Below are 17677 nucleotides of genomic sequence, written 5' to 3'. Positions count from 1 at the left end.
CAATATCTGCTCAGCCCTCCCCTTCTCATTTTTTATTATAAATCTTTAGATGCTTTTCATCTACTGATCCTAATTTCTAACCCTATAATCATGTTCAAAACTATCTTCTGAACCAGGGCTTCTTAAACTCATCACCCATTTTCTCCAGAGAAATTTTTACTTTACTCTGGATATATCGTTATATAAAATAGGTATACAAATCAAACATTTGCTGACAAATATTTTTGTGATCCCCCTGCATTCAGTTATATGACCCTATATGAGGGCATGGCTCATAGTTTAAGAAGCTTTGCTCTAAACTATCCTTACCAAAGCTTTATGAAATAAGGCCCCAGGAAAAGACAAATGTAAGGGCCAGACAAATGCCAAACAGCATGGGAATATCTTTTCATACCACGCTTACATTTTAATAGGATGGAATTTCTTTTTTATGATTATGTAAAACATTACCATATTTGTCATTTTGTACAAGAAAACTTGATTAAAAGAAAAAAATGAAAGTGAAAAATAACATGCTTTAGTCTGTTCCATCAATGTCAGTTCTTTCTTTGGAGGTAGATAGTATATTTCATTAATAGTCCTTTAGGATTATCTTAGATCATTGTATTGTCGATAATAGTCAAGTCATTCACAGTTCTTCATCAAACAATATTGTTGTCTTTGTGTACAATGTTCTCTTGGTTCTGCTCTTTTCACTATACATAATTTCATACATGTCTTTCCAGGCTTTTCTGAAGTCATCCTGCTTGTCATTTCTTGTTATTTCCATCACCATCATATACCACAGTTTGTTTAGTCATTCCCCAATTGATGGGCATTCCTTTGATTTCCAGTTCTTAGCCACCACAATCTGATAAAATGCAAATGAAATTCAGGAACTCTGTTGTGGAGAAGGAATTTCTCACTAAGGCAATGATAATTAATAGCAATAAGAGCAACAAAAGCAACAACAAAGTGTTTTCTATAGATGCTTAACTTCACTAGTCTTTGGGTATAACATTGTAACCCTCAGTATTCAATTTACAGAAGGTAAGGAGCTGAGCAAAGAACACTAAGTAATAATGACGATGATGATGATAGCTAAGCATTTGTATAGCACTTTAATCTTTGCTAGTCACTTTACAAATATCTCAATTTATCCTTACAACAACCCAGGGAGATAAGTGTTATTATGATGCCTGTTTTGGAGATGAGGAAAACAAGTCAGACAGAGGTTAAATGAATAACTCACTCAGTGTCCCACAACCAGCAATTATCTGAAGCCAGATATGAAATTAAATCTTTTTGGGTCTAGCTCCATCCATTGTGCCATATACCTGTCTCTATTTTGATATCAAAAGTAGAACAATTTGTACTAAAGAAAAGAAAAAAAAAGTTGCATATTTAAAGTCTTGCCCAGTTTCAAGCACACAGTAAGCACCCAACCTGCTTAGTTGTTGAATTTGGTTATACAAATAAAGCAACCATAAAATCCACACCCTTTGACCCAGAAATTAAGCTAATAGGTATATGTTTCAATAATGTCATTGACAAATATAAAAGTGCAACATAAAGCAAAATAGTGATAGCAACTCTTTTCATGATAGCAAATGACTCAAAATGTTGTGGATGCCCACAGATTGAAGGGTGGCTAAATAATTGCTATATGAACATTGCTGTAAGAAATGATGAATGTGATAAATACAGAAAAGCTTGGAATGACTGAAACAAAGTGATGCATATTGAAGTAATCAGAGCCAAGAAGATGATATGACTGCAATAATGTAAATGGAAAGAATAACCACAGAACAATTTAAACTAAATGTGATGAAAATAGAATGAACAAGGTTGGTCACAAAGAAGCAATAAGAAAGACACCTCCCCCAATTCCTTTGAAGAGATGTGAATGAGTGTGTGTGTGTGTGTGTGTGTGTGTGTGTGTGTGTGTGTGTGTGTGTATGTGTGAATGCCTGTGTATCTTGGGGATCTCTAAATGTAGGATATCACATAATACATCAGATTGTTTTGGTGTGTTGATCAGTTTTGCTGAGCTTTTGTTCTAATGAAATTCTTATTAAGGTATGGCCTTCTGGTAGGAGGAAAAGGAGAAATCCAGGGGATTAAAAACAAAAACAAAAAAAAAATTTTTAATAGTGTGGTAAAATTATTTGTGGTAAAGATTAATATTCCCATTTTTAGCTAACTCATTTGGGAGGGGCCACACCTGGCCCAACCCAGGTTACGAAGGCAGCTTTTTGAAGGACCTCCCCTTTTGGGGGAGGGGAGATTGAATGCTCCTGGAAGGGAGGCAGGCTACTTCGTTTAGTAAGCGAGCTCACTCTCTCTCTTTCTGCTTGGGCCCTTGAGCTGGTGGCGCATGTTTGTGCGCTCTCTCTGTCTGGCAACTCCCCTCGAGGTGGTGCATGTTCACTCTGTCTCGGTGTTTGGTGAGTTTAATTACAGAAAACCCTAAATTCCTTTGAACTAGCTAAATTGGAAAGGGTCTGGGTTAAGTTTAGAGTTAAAAGTATTTCTCTGTATTTCTATTTTCCTATTTCCTTTTCTTTGATTTTTATTAGTTTCACCTTTTTTATTTAATTAATTCCCAAGTAATAAAATCTGATCCTTTTGTGAACTAAAGCTTAGAGGCTCCTTTCTTATTGGCCTGGGAGAAATATCTAAAAAGGGCTTTTCAGAGGGGAGGGTTAAACCTTAAAGGTCCCTCATATTTCTGGGACCCCAATATTAAGGCGAGTCACCCAAATAATGCTCAGTATATCAAATTTTGGACCTCACAATAGACAACTGCTGGATTAAATTGGATTGAAGCACATAGACCCACAAATTGACTTTTTAAACTGAAAGTTTCCAAGTATCTTCCTCCAGAACATACAAACAAGTTGTCATCTTCCATGATGATTTCACTGACTTTTGAATATGTCTGATAATTTTTTTCCACCAGAATTATGCTGCTGTGAGAGTCATTTAATTTTCTCTAGTCATACATTAAGGATTTTCTGTATCTTTTGAAGATTACTCTAACAAAATCACAAAAACCTCCAACTCCTTATCTGAACAAGGCCTACAATAAAGGAAGCTGATAACTTAATTAGCCAGTCCACAGATTCAATATCCTTAAAGAAAAGCAGCAGAGATCCATTGAACAATAAGAAAAGAGTTCTATAATTTCATTGAGTCTTTTAAAACACCTAACTAAATGCAAGTGAGGCTTCGTGAGCATTGGAATTTCAGGGAAATTGAATAAAGGTCTATATTGTGATTTAGTGTTGCTCTAGCTGTCATCCATCTGAAGCAATTGTCATATTGCACTGTTGCCTTATTGTAAACTGTTATCAAGACCATGTCTCATAAGTTCTGATTTCTTACTGAGGTAACTACTTCAATTTAACTTACTCATGGATGCTTAATTACATTCTGAAAGACTGCTGTAACTCTCAGTAATTATCCTATACTACACTATGGTAGACTAACCAGTGTTCTAATTTGGACATTCTATTCATTACTAGCTAGCCTATTTGAAATACTAATGCATTCTGAGAATGTCCACTCTCTAAATAAAGGCTGATTTGCACAGCAAATGCTTTAAAATACTAAGGGAAATGAAACCTTACCCGGAAGCTAATTTTAATTTGACAGTTTCTTATTTAAAAATTTTTAGAGAAAAATGATGGATGGTTACATAAAGAATAGCTTTTAATGCAACAAATAAATTATGAACACCTTTGACCCCACCTCCCAAATCCTTATGTTCATGAAGAGTACTGTCATCAAGAAATAAAACACTTTTAGTAGAATAAAAGTCAGTTGATGGAATAGGCTGAGCAGAACATGATTTCTAGCCAAAATAATTAACAGAGAAGATTTAGATCCCCTTTACTCTTGACACTTACTCCCTACACATCACATCAGCTTTCAGTATAATTTAAGATAGTGTCATTTAACACATATCATAGCTAGATTATATAGCACCTTCTACAGACATCCCCAAAGCAACTTGCATCATACTGGAATTCTAAAATATAAAATATATTAACCAATAGGTTATACAGAGCAAGGGAATGTGTTTAAAGGGATTTATGCAATATAGGTCAATGGTTTATCCTTTTTACATGTTGTATGACTGTTACTCATAGGACACTATACTCTCTGAAGAATTAGAATTGAGAGTCACTCAAAAGTCAATAGAGGAATTCATGGTGGAGATGAGCATTCTCCAATACATTAGAGACAAATATTTGTGAAGGAGAAGTGATATCATGAATGTTGCTAAGGAAAAACATGAGTGAAAAAGAAGATAGATTAGTCATGCATTCCAGTGGTATTCTAATGATATCCAGAGGAAGCAAAGAAGGTGCACCTAGATGTGTTTGGCTATTTGAGTATGAGAATATATTGTTGTCATTAAGGTATGCGTTTTCAGTCACCTGTTAAAGAGTGGTAATGGGATTTCAATTATCAAACTGTACTCTCTTAGAACCAATGACGTGCATTTTAGGACATCTACATCTAATTGTAAGGAGTACAATTTATGGTTAAGATACTATTGACTATTACTTTATAAAAGTGAAATGGGACATAACTTTGGATTCTCTGAGGAAAAAATAGTCATAAGCAAGTGCATGTAAAAGTTCAATAAGGTTGGGGCATCTAGGTGGCACAGTGGATAAAGCACATTGCCTCCCTCCCCCCCCCCAAAAAAAAAAGAAGTCAGTCAGGTTTAAGGTACTCTTGTAAAACTTTAGACTGATCTGATGATCAGTGTTGGCCTAAAATAATCTAAAGGTGATGACTATTCCAAACAAATATATCCTGTAGTTCCCTGGAATTAAAAATCAAGAAAAGATAAGAATATAGATGGAACCCTTCTTAGAATTAATGACTAATTATAGAGTAAAGTATTGATTCAGAGCATTTTGTTATAATGGTATTCGTGGATGGTGCATTCCAAATAGTTACCCTGATTCCATGGTATTATCTATCTTTATTTCTATCTATCTGTATAGATACAGATAGATAGATAGATACATAGATAGATAGAGATGGACCAACAGACTTATTCTGACTACAGGACTGGAAATATATTTTTTTTTTTGTGGGGCAATGAGGGCTAAGTGGCTTGCCCAGGCTCACACAGTTAGCAAGTATCAAATGTCTGAGGTCGGATTTTAACTCAGGTACTCCTGAATCCAGGGCCAGTGCTTTATCCACCATGTCACCCAGCTACCCCAAGACTGGTAATATCTAGTCCAGTTTTTAACATTGGGAAATGGAAGCAAAAAGATGTTAAATAACTTCTCCAAAATAATATCAATAAGTAAGCAACTATTTAACATCTACTATGTGACAGACACTGTTCTAGCTTCTTAGGATATAAAGACAAAACAACAATAGCTTCTGTCCTCAAAAAGATTACAGTTTAGCCTGGTAAGGCATATATCAATATGTTAAAAACAATGGATACAAGGTGATTTTGGAAGAAGGTCCTAGCAGCTAGGTGCTTCAGGAGAGGCCAAATGGTGAAGGCTATGTCTGCACTGAACCTTAAAGGAAATGAAGAATCCTGACAAATAGAGATGAAGAGAATGTGTATTCCAAGCCACGGGGACAGCCAGTATAAATTTAAGGAGGTGGAAGTGGCAGTGTGGTATAGTTCATAGTGTTTAACTTGGACTTAGAATTACCTAAGTTCCAACCCTACTTCAAGCATTCATTTTTATGTGACCCTGGGCAAGTCATTTAACCTCTCTAGGCCTCAGTTTCTTCACCCATAAAATATGGATGATAATCCTTACTTCCAGGAACTATTTGGAGGATCAGATAGGATAACACATATAAAGAGCTTTGGAAACATTAAAGTGCTACTTAAAAGCTAACTAGCTAGCTAGCTGGAGGAGGAGGAGGAAGAGGAGGAGGAGTGGCAGTAGCAGTGGGGGGTGATGATGATGGTGGTGGTGGTGGTGGTAGCAACAGCAGCAGTAGTAGGGAGAACAAAGAATTCAGTTTGCTTGATTAAATGAGTTGGGATAAGTTGAGCTTTTAATGTCCAACAGAAGAGTTTATGCTTAGAGCTAGTTGTTATAGGGAGTCACTGGAGTTTATTGAGTAGGGGCCTAACATGGTCAGATCTTTAGGAAAATCAAAGGCAGCAAATCTTTTAAATTATATCATAGGATGGCTTATTTTCCCTTCACACTGAACAAGTTAATATAATAACATAATTCTACCATATTTACAGGGCAGCTAGGTGGTATAGAGTGCTAGGCCTGAAGTCAGAAATACTCCTCAGTGAGTTCAAATCTAGGTTCAGATGCTTACTAGTTGTGTGATCTTGGGCAAGTCACCTCAGTTTCCTCATCTTTAAAAAAATTTCAGTATCTGTGACAATAAAACCCCAAAGAGGGTCACAAGGAGTTGAACATGACTAAAACAAATGACCAAAAACATTGTAATTACAAATCAAGAGTATATATAACAGTTTGGGGGACCAATGTGGTATTATAAAGAGAAAGATTCAGTCAGAAGACTGAGGTTCAAATACCAGCCCTGCCTCTTACCTCTGACTTTGAGTAAGGCATAACCCCTTTCTAGGCTTTACTTTCTTGATCTATAAGATGAAGGGACTAGACAAGATTACTTTAAAGTTTCCTTCCAACTCTGCTCTCTATTTTTCATTGTATTAGGATGCTAAAACTTTGGAAAATATTGGTGGTCCATTATTAGAGCAACACTCCCCCCACCCCAAAACATTAATAACACTAATGCACATTGCATCATTTGGGGCTGTGAATGTTGGTCCTATTGAGGCCACTAAGGTATACCTCAGTTAAATCAAGTTAACTGAGTATTTGAGTATTTACACACTTTCTCTAGCAATCATTGGCCACACATCTTCTTCTTCTTTTAAGAATGTCACTTTATGTAGATCTGGACATTTTTTTTAAATGAAGGAAGGATCTGGTTGATATGCTCAGACTTTCCTTGTCATGCTTCAATATGGACAATTCTTATTTATACCAAATACCCAAACTTAAATGTCCAATGAAATTTAAAAGAACACCAGGCCTGCCATCCGTCATATCCTCGTCTATCTCTCATACGGTCACTGTGCCATTCTGTGTGCTGGGAATTATCTGTGGATCATTTATTGGTATATCTGTTTATACCACTCCTGGCTTCAGATTCAGTGTGAAAAGAAAATTGGAAACACTTAGGAAAATGCCCAAAATATTATATATGGAACTTATGTTTATAGGCAAATTCAACTTGATTTTCAAAAGTGATTTTTTGGGCACAGATAAATTAGCACTTGGAGTTATGCCAGTTGGGCATAAAATTTTCTTGTCATAAGATGGGATCATAAATCTAGAAGCTGGATGAAACCTCTAAGGCCAGTTAGTTCAATTCCTATATTTTAGAGTTGAGGAAACCAAGGTTCATAGAGGTTGATGTTTCTCTAACATCAATCACCAATCAATTTTCCATAGTTTGTTAAAAAACAATATACTTCTGCTTCCAACTTTTGAGACTTAAGAGGATAAAAGAAAATGAGGAAGAACAGCTAGATGACTATTCAAATATTAAAGGTGAGAGAAGACTTGGATGGTGGCAGATAGCATGTTAAAAAGTAATGGATGCAAGACATTATAAAAATTAAAAGCAATACTATTTGGCAATTGATTGGATTGTAGTTTGAGGGAGAAGAAAGAATCAAATTCTTAGTGTGGTACAAAGGAAAGAATAACTAAGTCTTGAGTCAGAGGAATTACATTTAAATCCAGGCCCCGACACTTAATAATTTAAACAAATCCCAGAACTACCATGAGTCTCTTTGCTGTCAAATGAGAGGGTTAGAATAGGTGACTTCTAAGACCCTTCTCAGCTCCAAACCTACATTCCCATGAATGTCTAGAAAAAGAAATTTTAAAAATGTAAATACAAACTAGGCTATCATCTGGCCTTTTTGCCAAAATATTAAGAGTTTGAGGTTTGAACCCTGTTTTTGCTTATGTCTGCTTTATATGTATAATTGAGAACCAGCAACAGCTTAAGCCATGAACTCAAGGATAAAGACTATTATTTTTCTCAAGTCAGGAAGATTGTGTATAAGCTATCCTTTATATATTACTTAGATGCTACTTAAGGGCAATGAATTTGGTCCAAAATTCCTTAGAACAATGAGGTGGGGTTGTATCATATATGTAAAAATGTGGAGTCAGGGAGTGGTCTCAAGCTCCTTATCTTTTTAATACAATATTTTACTGGTAATGCTATGTGTCTGTGAATGATGGCACATCATCATCATCCTGGAAGAATTAAAATTGCAAATCATGCAAAAAAGCACCAGAGTGATGAGTGGTAAGTACAAGCTAGCTGTATAGTGATTTTACTAAGGATAACTTAGACAAAAGAAGTTAGATGATGCACTATTGCTAATGTGGACGACCTTAAAAGAAAGTAGATGTTAGTGGCAAGGATGAGAGGAGCATGCTGTTACCCTTGAATCACTAAAGGAACCAGAGAAAGGCCTCCAGGCTATTAGGTAGATCCTTTAAAGAGCCTATATGACAGAAATTGAATAAGAATAACAGAGGATGGGAAGGCATTAAGGAGGTATGATCAGCCTTAGTGTCTTGGAGGCATTCATGGGCTCATCAAAAGTACCAAATGTTCTATAGTTCCTTAATGATAATGACTGTATCCTATTTATTATTGCCAATGCATAGCCCAGTAACTTGCAAATACTGCTCCTCTAATAGTTGTTTTATTTTTTAAAAATCAAATACAATCTTCTTGTTCTGTGGCATTTGACTGTTATTAGCTGGTTTGTATCATGCAGTATAATTGTTCATTACTCACCAAAATGCCATATTAAAGTGTCCACCCCTCATATGATGGGGAGAGGTATGGTGAACAGTAAATCTGCCCTCTAAGTCAATAACCTAGGTTCATGTGCCACCTCTGACACATACTGTCTGTGTTACCATGGGCAAGTCACCCAAACTTTCAGTATTCCAGAAGATTCTCTCAGAATATAAATTGTACAATAGTTGCTGACTTGCAATGGAGAATTGAATTTCCCTACTGGGAATTCCTTACAATAATAAAATGACAGGTTCAGAACTTTTCTCCATCTCATTAAAAAAGTGGTAGGGGGGGGTAATGGTAGGTAGCTATTTTCTGTTCCATTTGGGATAGATAAGGAAGAAAGCATTTATATTATCCAGAAATATTTGATTTAGAGATTTGAAAGAATGTTTTGAATTGTTACAATGAGTTTCAAACTAGGTTATAGAGTATTTTAGGTACTTTGTAAGATGTTCTGAAATCTTACTCTGAAGCAAATAACTTGCATTCTACCAATTCTTTACTGTGCAAACACATTTCTAAGTTTGAACATGTCTTTGCACCCGTTTCATATAATTCAATAGGGATAAATGCAAACTTTTGAATTTGTGTTGCAAAAAACTAAAAGTTGAATAAAAGATAAGGGAGATATAATTTACATGATAAATGACTACTGAGTTAATATGAGGCCACAATGATGCAGGGACTGCTAGAAAATCTAATGCCATCTTAGGTTACATCAATAGAATCATAGCAGCCAGAGCAAAAGAGGTTCCACAGTATGCAACTCTGATCAGAGCATATATGGAGGGTGATGTAAAAGTATGCTTGGAGATACAATGACATATATGAGGGCATTCTGCCCTGAAGAATCTTAGAGTGTATATAGGAAGACTACATTTACATGAAGATCTTGGACTATGAGGTGGGCTATCAGGAATTTACCACAACAATCTTGTGTGATGTATACACACACTGTTCCTGGCTTCCTCCCTCCCATTGGTGGACTGTTGCTTAGCCATAGAGCCAAACTGCTTACAAAGAACATCGGCTTTACCAAAAATTACATTGCAACACCAACTCAACTACAAGTTTTCTGTGTTTCTTGAGGCTAGAATGCAATTCCCAATTCTATGCAGGCTGGCAAACCCTCTCATTAATGACCATATTCAAGTTCATAAACACATGACATGTGTTACTCAACATAGCTCTTTTGCCCTTCCACAGTTTGACTGCTCCACTGAAATTGGTCTATTTCCTGTCCCCTGAATATTCTACATGCTTTCTTTCATCTTTTTCTTTGTGCACATCATTTCCTATGCCTGGAATGGTCTCTCCTCACAACTCAGACTAGTGAAATCCTTCAATGACAAGCTTCAATCACTACTTCCTCTATCAATTCCCAACTAGGATAAGGGCACATTGACAATATGCAACAATGAAGACCAAGGGTTTACAAAGAGTATAGGGATATGTTGTTCTAAAGGTTCTGGGAAAAGTCTTTTAATTTTGTACTTGGTGAGTTATTTTCATTGGTTTTATGGAAGTGATTATTATAAAACTGTATTACACATAGTTTTCTCCTAAAAGCTCTTGATTCCATGAGTCCATGGTTACATACTTGAGAACATTTTCATAGATAACAAAAATACATTTTCCCTTGCAATTAGTGAGCCAGTAGTGATCCCTCTCCTCTTATCTAATCTCAGAATACTTTTCTAGTATGTTTTTATGGAATTATGATATTAATCGATACACTGTATTTATTCATTACTTACCATCCATCTTGGTTTTGAAAATATTCAAGAATACATATGACATCTTATGCCTCCCTAAGTTCCTCAGATAATTAAGTACATACAGGAGGTTTTTAATAATCTTTTGTTCAATGAGTAAATGAAGCAAGGCTTTCTGTGCATTTGAAAATTTTAAACATTTGGGGGGTAGTTTTTGCCTTGTCCTCCTGTCGACCCCAGCTGGGTCCAGAAAAAAAAAATTAGGACTTCTGATTGATAAAACCCTTTATATGCATCCAGTATACCCTTCCAAACTATATAATGTGGTTATGAAAATGAGGTAAGGTATGAAAGGTCCAAAGAATGTTCCTTGAATAAAGGAATAGATAGAATGTTCAGGGCTCTCTGTGAGTTTTTAGTGCTTTTACCTCTCTCCAATTATATATATATATATAATATGTGAAGGGTCCAAGATAAAAAAAATATAACTATCTGTCCAATATAATTGTTTCATGAGGTTTTAAAATATATCTTCTAGTAGTAGCTGACTCTAAATTATCTTTCATTTACATTTGTATACTGGTGAAACAAACAAAAAAAGTTCTATGACATTTCCTTACCTTTACATCCTTGACATTCATCCTTGTTCCTTCCTTGCCAACAAAGATGTCATCAATGTCCACAAGGATATATCTGTCCAATGACAGTGTGAGTTTCTTCCCTGACAGGAAAGAGATGGCATCTATGAAGATGAGCTTGTGCAGCCAGAAGTTCAAGTTGTTTCCGAAGAGGACACGCTGAATCCCATCATGAAGCCCCAAATCTTGAATCACTGTAGCATACAGATTGGTGCTAGACAAGGGAACTTCATGGGACTTTGAAGTCTGTAACTCCGTTAAGAGAACAGGTTGGTAGGTTGAATGATTGAATTGGAATATAGTCCAGTCTTCACCAGGCAGTGGGCCTTTCTCAACCCTTGGTGCTTTGGTAATATGCAACAAAGGAGACTGAGGATTTACAAAGCAATCTTTTAGGGCTATGTTATTATAAAGGTTCAGGGGAAAACCTTTTAATTTTGTACTTGGTAAGCTATTCTCATTGGCTTTATGAAAACCAATTATGCTAACACTGTATTCCACACAGTATTTTTCCAAAAGCTCTCGATTCCATGAGTCCATAGTAACATACTTCAGAACATTTTCATAGATAACCAAAGTATATTTCCCTTTGCCATTGTCAGTGAGAGGAGGTATGTCTCCCTTGCCTGGAGCAATGACCATGTGATACTGAAATCGGCTGGACTCCAAGATGGCTATAATATCTTGGCCAAGCTGAGAGTATTGGCTCTCCACAAATAAGAGAACTGTCGGGTCTGTCTTCGATGTATCAATAGGTTTGACTGTCTTCAACTCCATTGACCGATAGGGTAGAAGGTTGAGGTCAGCACATTCTGCCCCAGCGGTGGTTTCAATAAGTGTCACCTCTTGTTTGTAGCCCGTGTAGAGAAAATAAGCAGAAATGACAATGCTTACCAAGCAGAAGGTGGCTAAGAGAAGGATCAATGTTCGAAAGCTTCTTCGAACCTTCACAATAAGATTCATTTTTTAAATTAAAAAATTATTTTTAAATTGCTTTTTAATATTATCTCCTAAAGTGCCATAGTGAATAGAAGGTGATATGGTGCAAATACCACTCCCCAGGAGTTCATGTGACCATTTCAAGGCATGTAAGAAAGGAATATAGAGTCACAAAAGAGTTAAAACTGGAAGTTCGCAGACCTTGAGACACAAATTTGAAATAAGCTTCTTTGAATACAGCCAAGACCAAGAACTGATGTAGAAGCCTCTATACATTATCTACAAGAGAAAAAAAAATAGTAAATAAAAATACATATATGCATTTGTTTAGTCTATGTGTGTAAAGATGTATGGGTGTATAATAACAGGAACCATAGGTAGCATTTTTTTTTTGTGGGGCAATGGGGGTTAAGTGACTTACCCAGGGTCACACAGATAGTAAGTGTCAAGTGTCTGAGGCCAGATTTGAACTCAGGTACTCCTGAATCCTGGGCCGGTGCTTTATCTACTGTGCTATCTAGCTGCCCCCCATAGGTAGCATTTTACAGAGTGTTTTAATGTTTGCAATATGTTTTATAAATATTATCCTCACAACAGCCCTGCGGAGGAAGGTGCTATTATTATCTTCATTTTATAGATTAGGAAACTGAGGAAAACAGAGGGTAAGTGATTTGCTGAATGTCACAGAACTAGTAAATGTCTGAAGTCACGTTTGAACTCAGATCTTCTTGACTCCACATCCAACATTCTATCCACTAAGACACAGAGATATAGCTAACACATACCAAATATTTTTCCTGTGTGCTGACAAATATTCTGACACTTATGATTTTAGAAAACTAACATGATTTGCTACTTACACAGCAGCAAACCATTAATGGGTTTCTTAGGACTTAATTTTCAAAAAGTTCTATAGAGGTAGGATGACACTGTCAACTAAAATTATCTCTTTAAAATCTTTATCCAGTGAAATGCTAAACATTGATAAATATATGTGAATCAAACTTTGGTAGGAAATGAGAATTCCAACACACTTAATTTTATGGCACTAGAAGTTGACCTTCTCAAAAAGGAATTAGCAAATAAGTGTCAAATATATTTTGCACATCTTAAAAGTAAAAATAAAAGAAACAAATTTGTCATGAGTTCTAAACACTGGGAATCTTCCTTTCTGTATTGTTCTTTTTTTTCTCCTGAAGCCTCAGGAAATTATTCTCTTTCTGCAGTTATATATGTATGTATGTATGTATGTATGTATGTATGTATGTATGTATGTATGTATACACACATATATAAACACACATGCACATACACAATATACATGTATACATATAATTGCAGAAAGAGGATATTTCTGTGTGTATGTGTATGGGATGGATACACCCTTCTCTGTGTACAGCAAGACAACAATATTCTGAGGCCATTAGTAAGGCTTTTAGGGTAGAAACAATCCTTTGGGAGAACATTATAGAAGTGTTTGAAACAGAGTAGCCAGATGGAAGGCAACATGACCATGACCTGCCTCAGACAATTATCATAGCATGTATTTTGAAACTTGCAGGTTAAATCAGAAAATCTAGTTTTCTCTTAATTTTAAAGCCTATATTGTGCCCATTTGACTTTTTTATAAAAAAGTTTTAATTGGTATATTTTGTATTTTAATGTGATCATTTTCCCTCACTTTCCCTTTCCCACTTTCTCCCAGAGAACCATCCTGGATAGCAAATAATATTTGAAGGCAAAGTATGAAACAGAAGATAGAACACTCATCATGTGAGTAATATGTTGAAAAAGTGTGAAACTATGTGTAATGTGTAGCACTTTTGAAAGTCCTACCTCTGCGAAGGGATGGAGTAGGAGGGTCTTCTCACATGTCTTCTTTCAAGCCAAGCTTGTTTTTGGTAATTTTGCTATATTCACGTTTAATAGTACATGTATTATTTTCATTCACACTGTTGTAGTCGCATTGCATATTGTTTTCTTGGTTCTGCTTACTTTATTTTGCATAAGTTTGTGTATATCTTTTGATGCTTCTCTGGGTTTATCGCATTTGTCCTTTCTTGCTGCCCAACGATATTCTATTACACTTATATACCGTGATTTATTTAGCCATTTCCCAATCAATGGGCATCTACTTTTTTTTTCAACTCTTTATCATCTGCAAAAGTGTAGCTATAAATATTTTGGTGCATATAGGTACTTTCTTCTTATCAATGGCCTTTTTGGGGAATGTCTAGTAATGGAATCTCTGAATCAATGAGTATTGACATTTAGTCATTTTATTTGCATAGTTCTAAATTGCTTTCCAAAATGATTGTGCATCAGCACACAACTTCACCTACCATGTACTCGTGAGCCAATCCTTACACAAATCCTCCACACCATTGATTATTCCCATCTTTTGTTATCTTTGTCAATTTTCAAGGTGTGAAATAAAACTTCAGGTTTGTTTTGATTTTTATTTCCATTACTATTAGGGTTTTGTGACATTCTTTTGTGTGGTGTACCCATTTTATCTTAAGACAACTAGGTGGTACAATGGATAGAGTTAGGAAGACTTGACTTTACTTCCTACCTCAGACAATTACTATGTGACCCTAACTTCTCTCAAGCACTTACTTCACAGGATTGTTGTGAGGATCAAATGAGGTAACATATATAAAAATCTCTGTAAAAATTAAAGGAATACATAAATGCTATTATGATTTTATTGTCTTTTTTAAAGGTAAGAAAAAAACAGAATGTGGGGACAAACTTCTAAAACTGCCCCATGCTTTCAGTAATCACAATGTATTTATACATTTTTAATGAAGTGTCTTAGTTGTATATCATTTAAGGAAAGATTTAATTAAAACACTCAGGTTAAAATAAGGAACTTTTCAGCTGATTTCTAATGGGGAAGTTGAAAATATTATCAAACTCTAATATTCCTTTTACCAGAATTTACTGACATTCACCAAATAGTCCAAAGATAGTACATGTGACATAGATTTATAGGCTTATTGAATCTGGAGGGTAAAGATGATAGTGAATCAAAAGTTATTTCATAGATTAATTATTTTGATGGTATTAATTATCAATGGTGATAATTAAAAAGTATGAAAGAAACTGGAAGAGGAATAAATAAATGGAAATATGTAGGCAAATTACTTAGACCCATTGAATTTTTCTACAGAAGAGAACTTGAATAGCATTAACTAGTCTTGCATCATTTATAAATCAACATGGATATCCATGTCTTAATTATTTTTTGACTTTGTATAATAAAAAAGATAAATTACTAATATAAAATAACCATTTAAATTTCATCTCCTCTATCCATATTATGAAATACATAGTTTACCAAGACATCTAAAAGAATTAACTGCCAAAATATAATGTTGATAAAATATTTTTGCTTACAACTATATTTAGTATGTGCCTCAGACCAGAGGTGCCAGGCCCTGAAGTACTCCTGTGTGGACCTGAACTTGATTAAAATCCAATTGGAAAATGTGTAATAAAATAAAGTATAATACAATAAGTATAATGCTAATTTGTGGTTGTCTAAGTCAATATGCAATCAGCAGGAATTGTTTCTATCTGAGTTTACCACAGGGGCTTCACACTATTGCACTCACTCTGGAATAAATATTACAACTACCCTATCTATATCTTTGATTCTTAAAAGTCCAAATATATAAACCTGGCTTATTTTTAGTTTGTTATCCACATTGTACTAATTTAGAGTATGACCAATATTGGCCCCAAAGAAGAGATAAAGAAATGTATATTTCCTTTTGTTGTAGACATGGGTTACTATTGGGTGTGTAATGTTGTACATGTTAAAAGATACGGAGAGTGGGGGCAGCTAGGTGGCGCAGTGGATAAAGCACCGGCCCTGGATTCAGGAGGGCCTGAGATCAAATCCGGCCTCAGACACTTGACAAGTACTAGCTGTGTGACCTTGGGCAAGTCACTTAACCCTCATTGCCCCACCAAAAAAAAAAAGTTAAAAAAAAAAAAGATACAGAGAGTGGATCAATTGTTTTTGCTTAACTGTTATTTTATTTTTTCCTAGAAGAGAAAGTTCATAGGAATAGGGACAGGAGTATGATAGAAAAAGAAAAGGCATCAATAAAACACTTTTTAAGACACACCTTGAAAAAAAATTGCCCTATGGGTCCAACAAACGCTTTCCTCTTCCTTTTGAAGCTTAAGTTTCTCATGAACGAAATTCAACCCACCTGTTTGTATTTGGGATTCCCTCCCATTTATATTATCAAATATCATTCTTTGAGAGAAATCTTACTTTCAAAAAGCCTCTTTCTTGAGTGTTTTACAAGTCTTTTTCCTTAAAAGACTGAAATTGAATTTTATTGAGGATAAATTAACTGTGGCAATAAAAGCTATTGGCTTGATACAAAACAATGAAGCATGAATCTTAAAAGGCTTTGAATTTTGCCAAATACACTCTCCCCCTTCTCTGTTATGACTGGGGATAGCCTTCACTGAGTGCATGTATTTGTTTTTAAAAATTCAGCCCAGTCATAATGGAAGATTAGTGTTACAAAGAGACAGCTTTAAAACTATATTATTTTGAATGTCACCTAATTTTCCCTTTTAATTTTGAATGTGGTATAATAATCTATTATGTCAATAATGGAATTCAGCAAGAAATTTGTAAATTAAGGTAATAGGAGAGGGTAAATAAAAATAAAAATTTTGAACCATTCCAATTCCGACACACACACACAAATTCTATTTTCATGTCAGAATGAAATATATCTTTTTACAACTTTAGGAAAGTAGTCTTACTATGTAATGGTGAAAATGGAACAGAAAACCTATAGGACTAGAGTGCATCATTGCTACAAACACAATAATTATTTAATGTGACATTTATTTGGTATTAATGTAATCAAATTTCTAAGTATAAAGGATTTACATTGTCATGGCTACTAACGTATTTATGTATTTAAACAACAACAGTCACTCATTAAGAACTTACTGCAAACAGTTCAGGGGGGAACCCTCTGGTAAAGAAAGACTCATTAAGTCATAAAGTCATCCTGCTTTCTAGGATCTTATAGGCTAGTAAAGGGAAAATGAACCAACACTGGTAATTATAATGTGGAGATTAAAATTGTCCAACCCACAGTAAAAGAATCTGAGACTGAGCTCTGAGTCAATGGCACTTTATTAAAGGGCCTATGGATTCCTCTAATGAAGTGGACCTCAGATCTTCTTCATGATCTGAGATGCCCCTTTCTTCCAGGACATTGTCTTTAAAGGGTTTTCTATCCAAATATGCAAAAGAGGCATGGTGAAATACAGAATCTCATTGATTGATTGACCTTGTTCTAGAGGGCCAAAAATGACCTATATCAGCAAGGGGGTCACCGGTCAGGCGAAGCATGGGGCATGTGTACTGACTAAATGGTAATACGGTCACCTGTTCATGTTGAGTGGGGGGGAGCAGAGGTACAACAATAAATTGGGGCACTTTCCAAAGCATCAAATCATGCCCCGCATGCTGGG

General features: G+C 35.4%; 1 protein-coding gene across 1 annotated transcript in view; it reads right to left on the bottom strand.

The window, feature by feature from the left end:
* Window positions 1-17677, bottom strand: part of NDST4 (N-deacetylase and N-sulfotransferase 4) — a 376202-nt gene that overhangs the window by 322923 nt on the left and 35602 nt on the right. The window contains 1 exon segment of the mRNA XM_043973174.1: window positions 11201-12436. Coding sequence (XP_043829109.1) covers window positions 11201-12181 — 981 coding nt within the window. The 5' untranslated portion in view covers window positions 12182-12436.

This window comes from Dromiciops gliroides, chromosome 6 (assembly GCF_019393635.1).
Source record: "Dromiciops gliroides isolate mDroGli1 chromosome 6, mDroGli1.pri, whole genome shotgun sequence".
Classification (NCBI taxonomy): Eukaryota; Metazoa; Chordata; class Mammalia; order Microbiotheria; family Microbiotheriidae; genus Dromiciops; species Dromiciops gliroides.
This window is presented reverse-complemented; position numbering and strand designations above follow the sequence as displayed.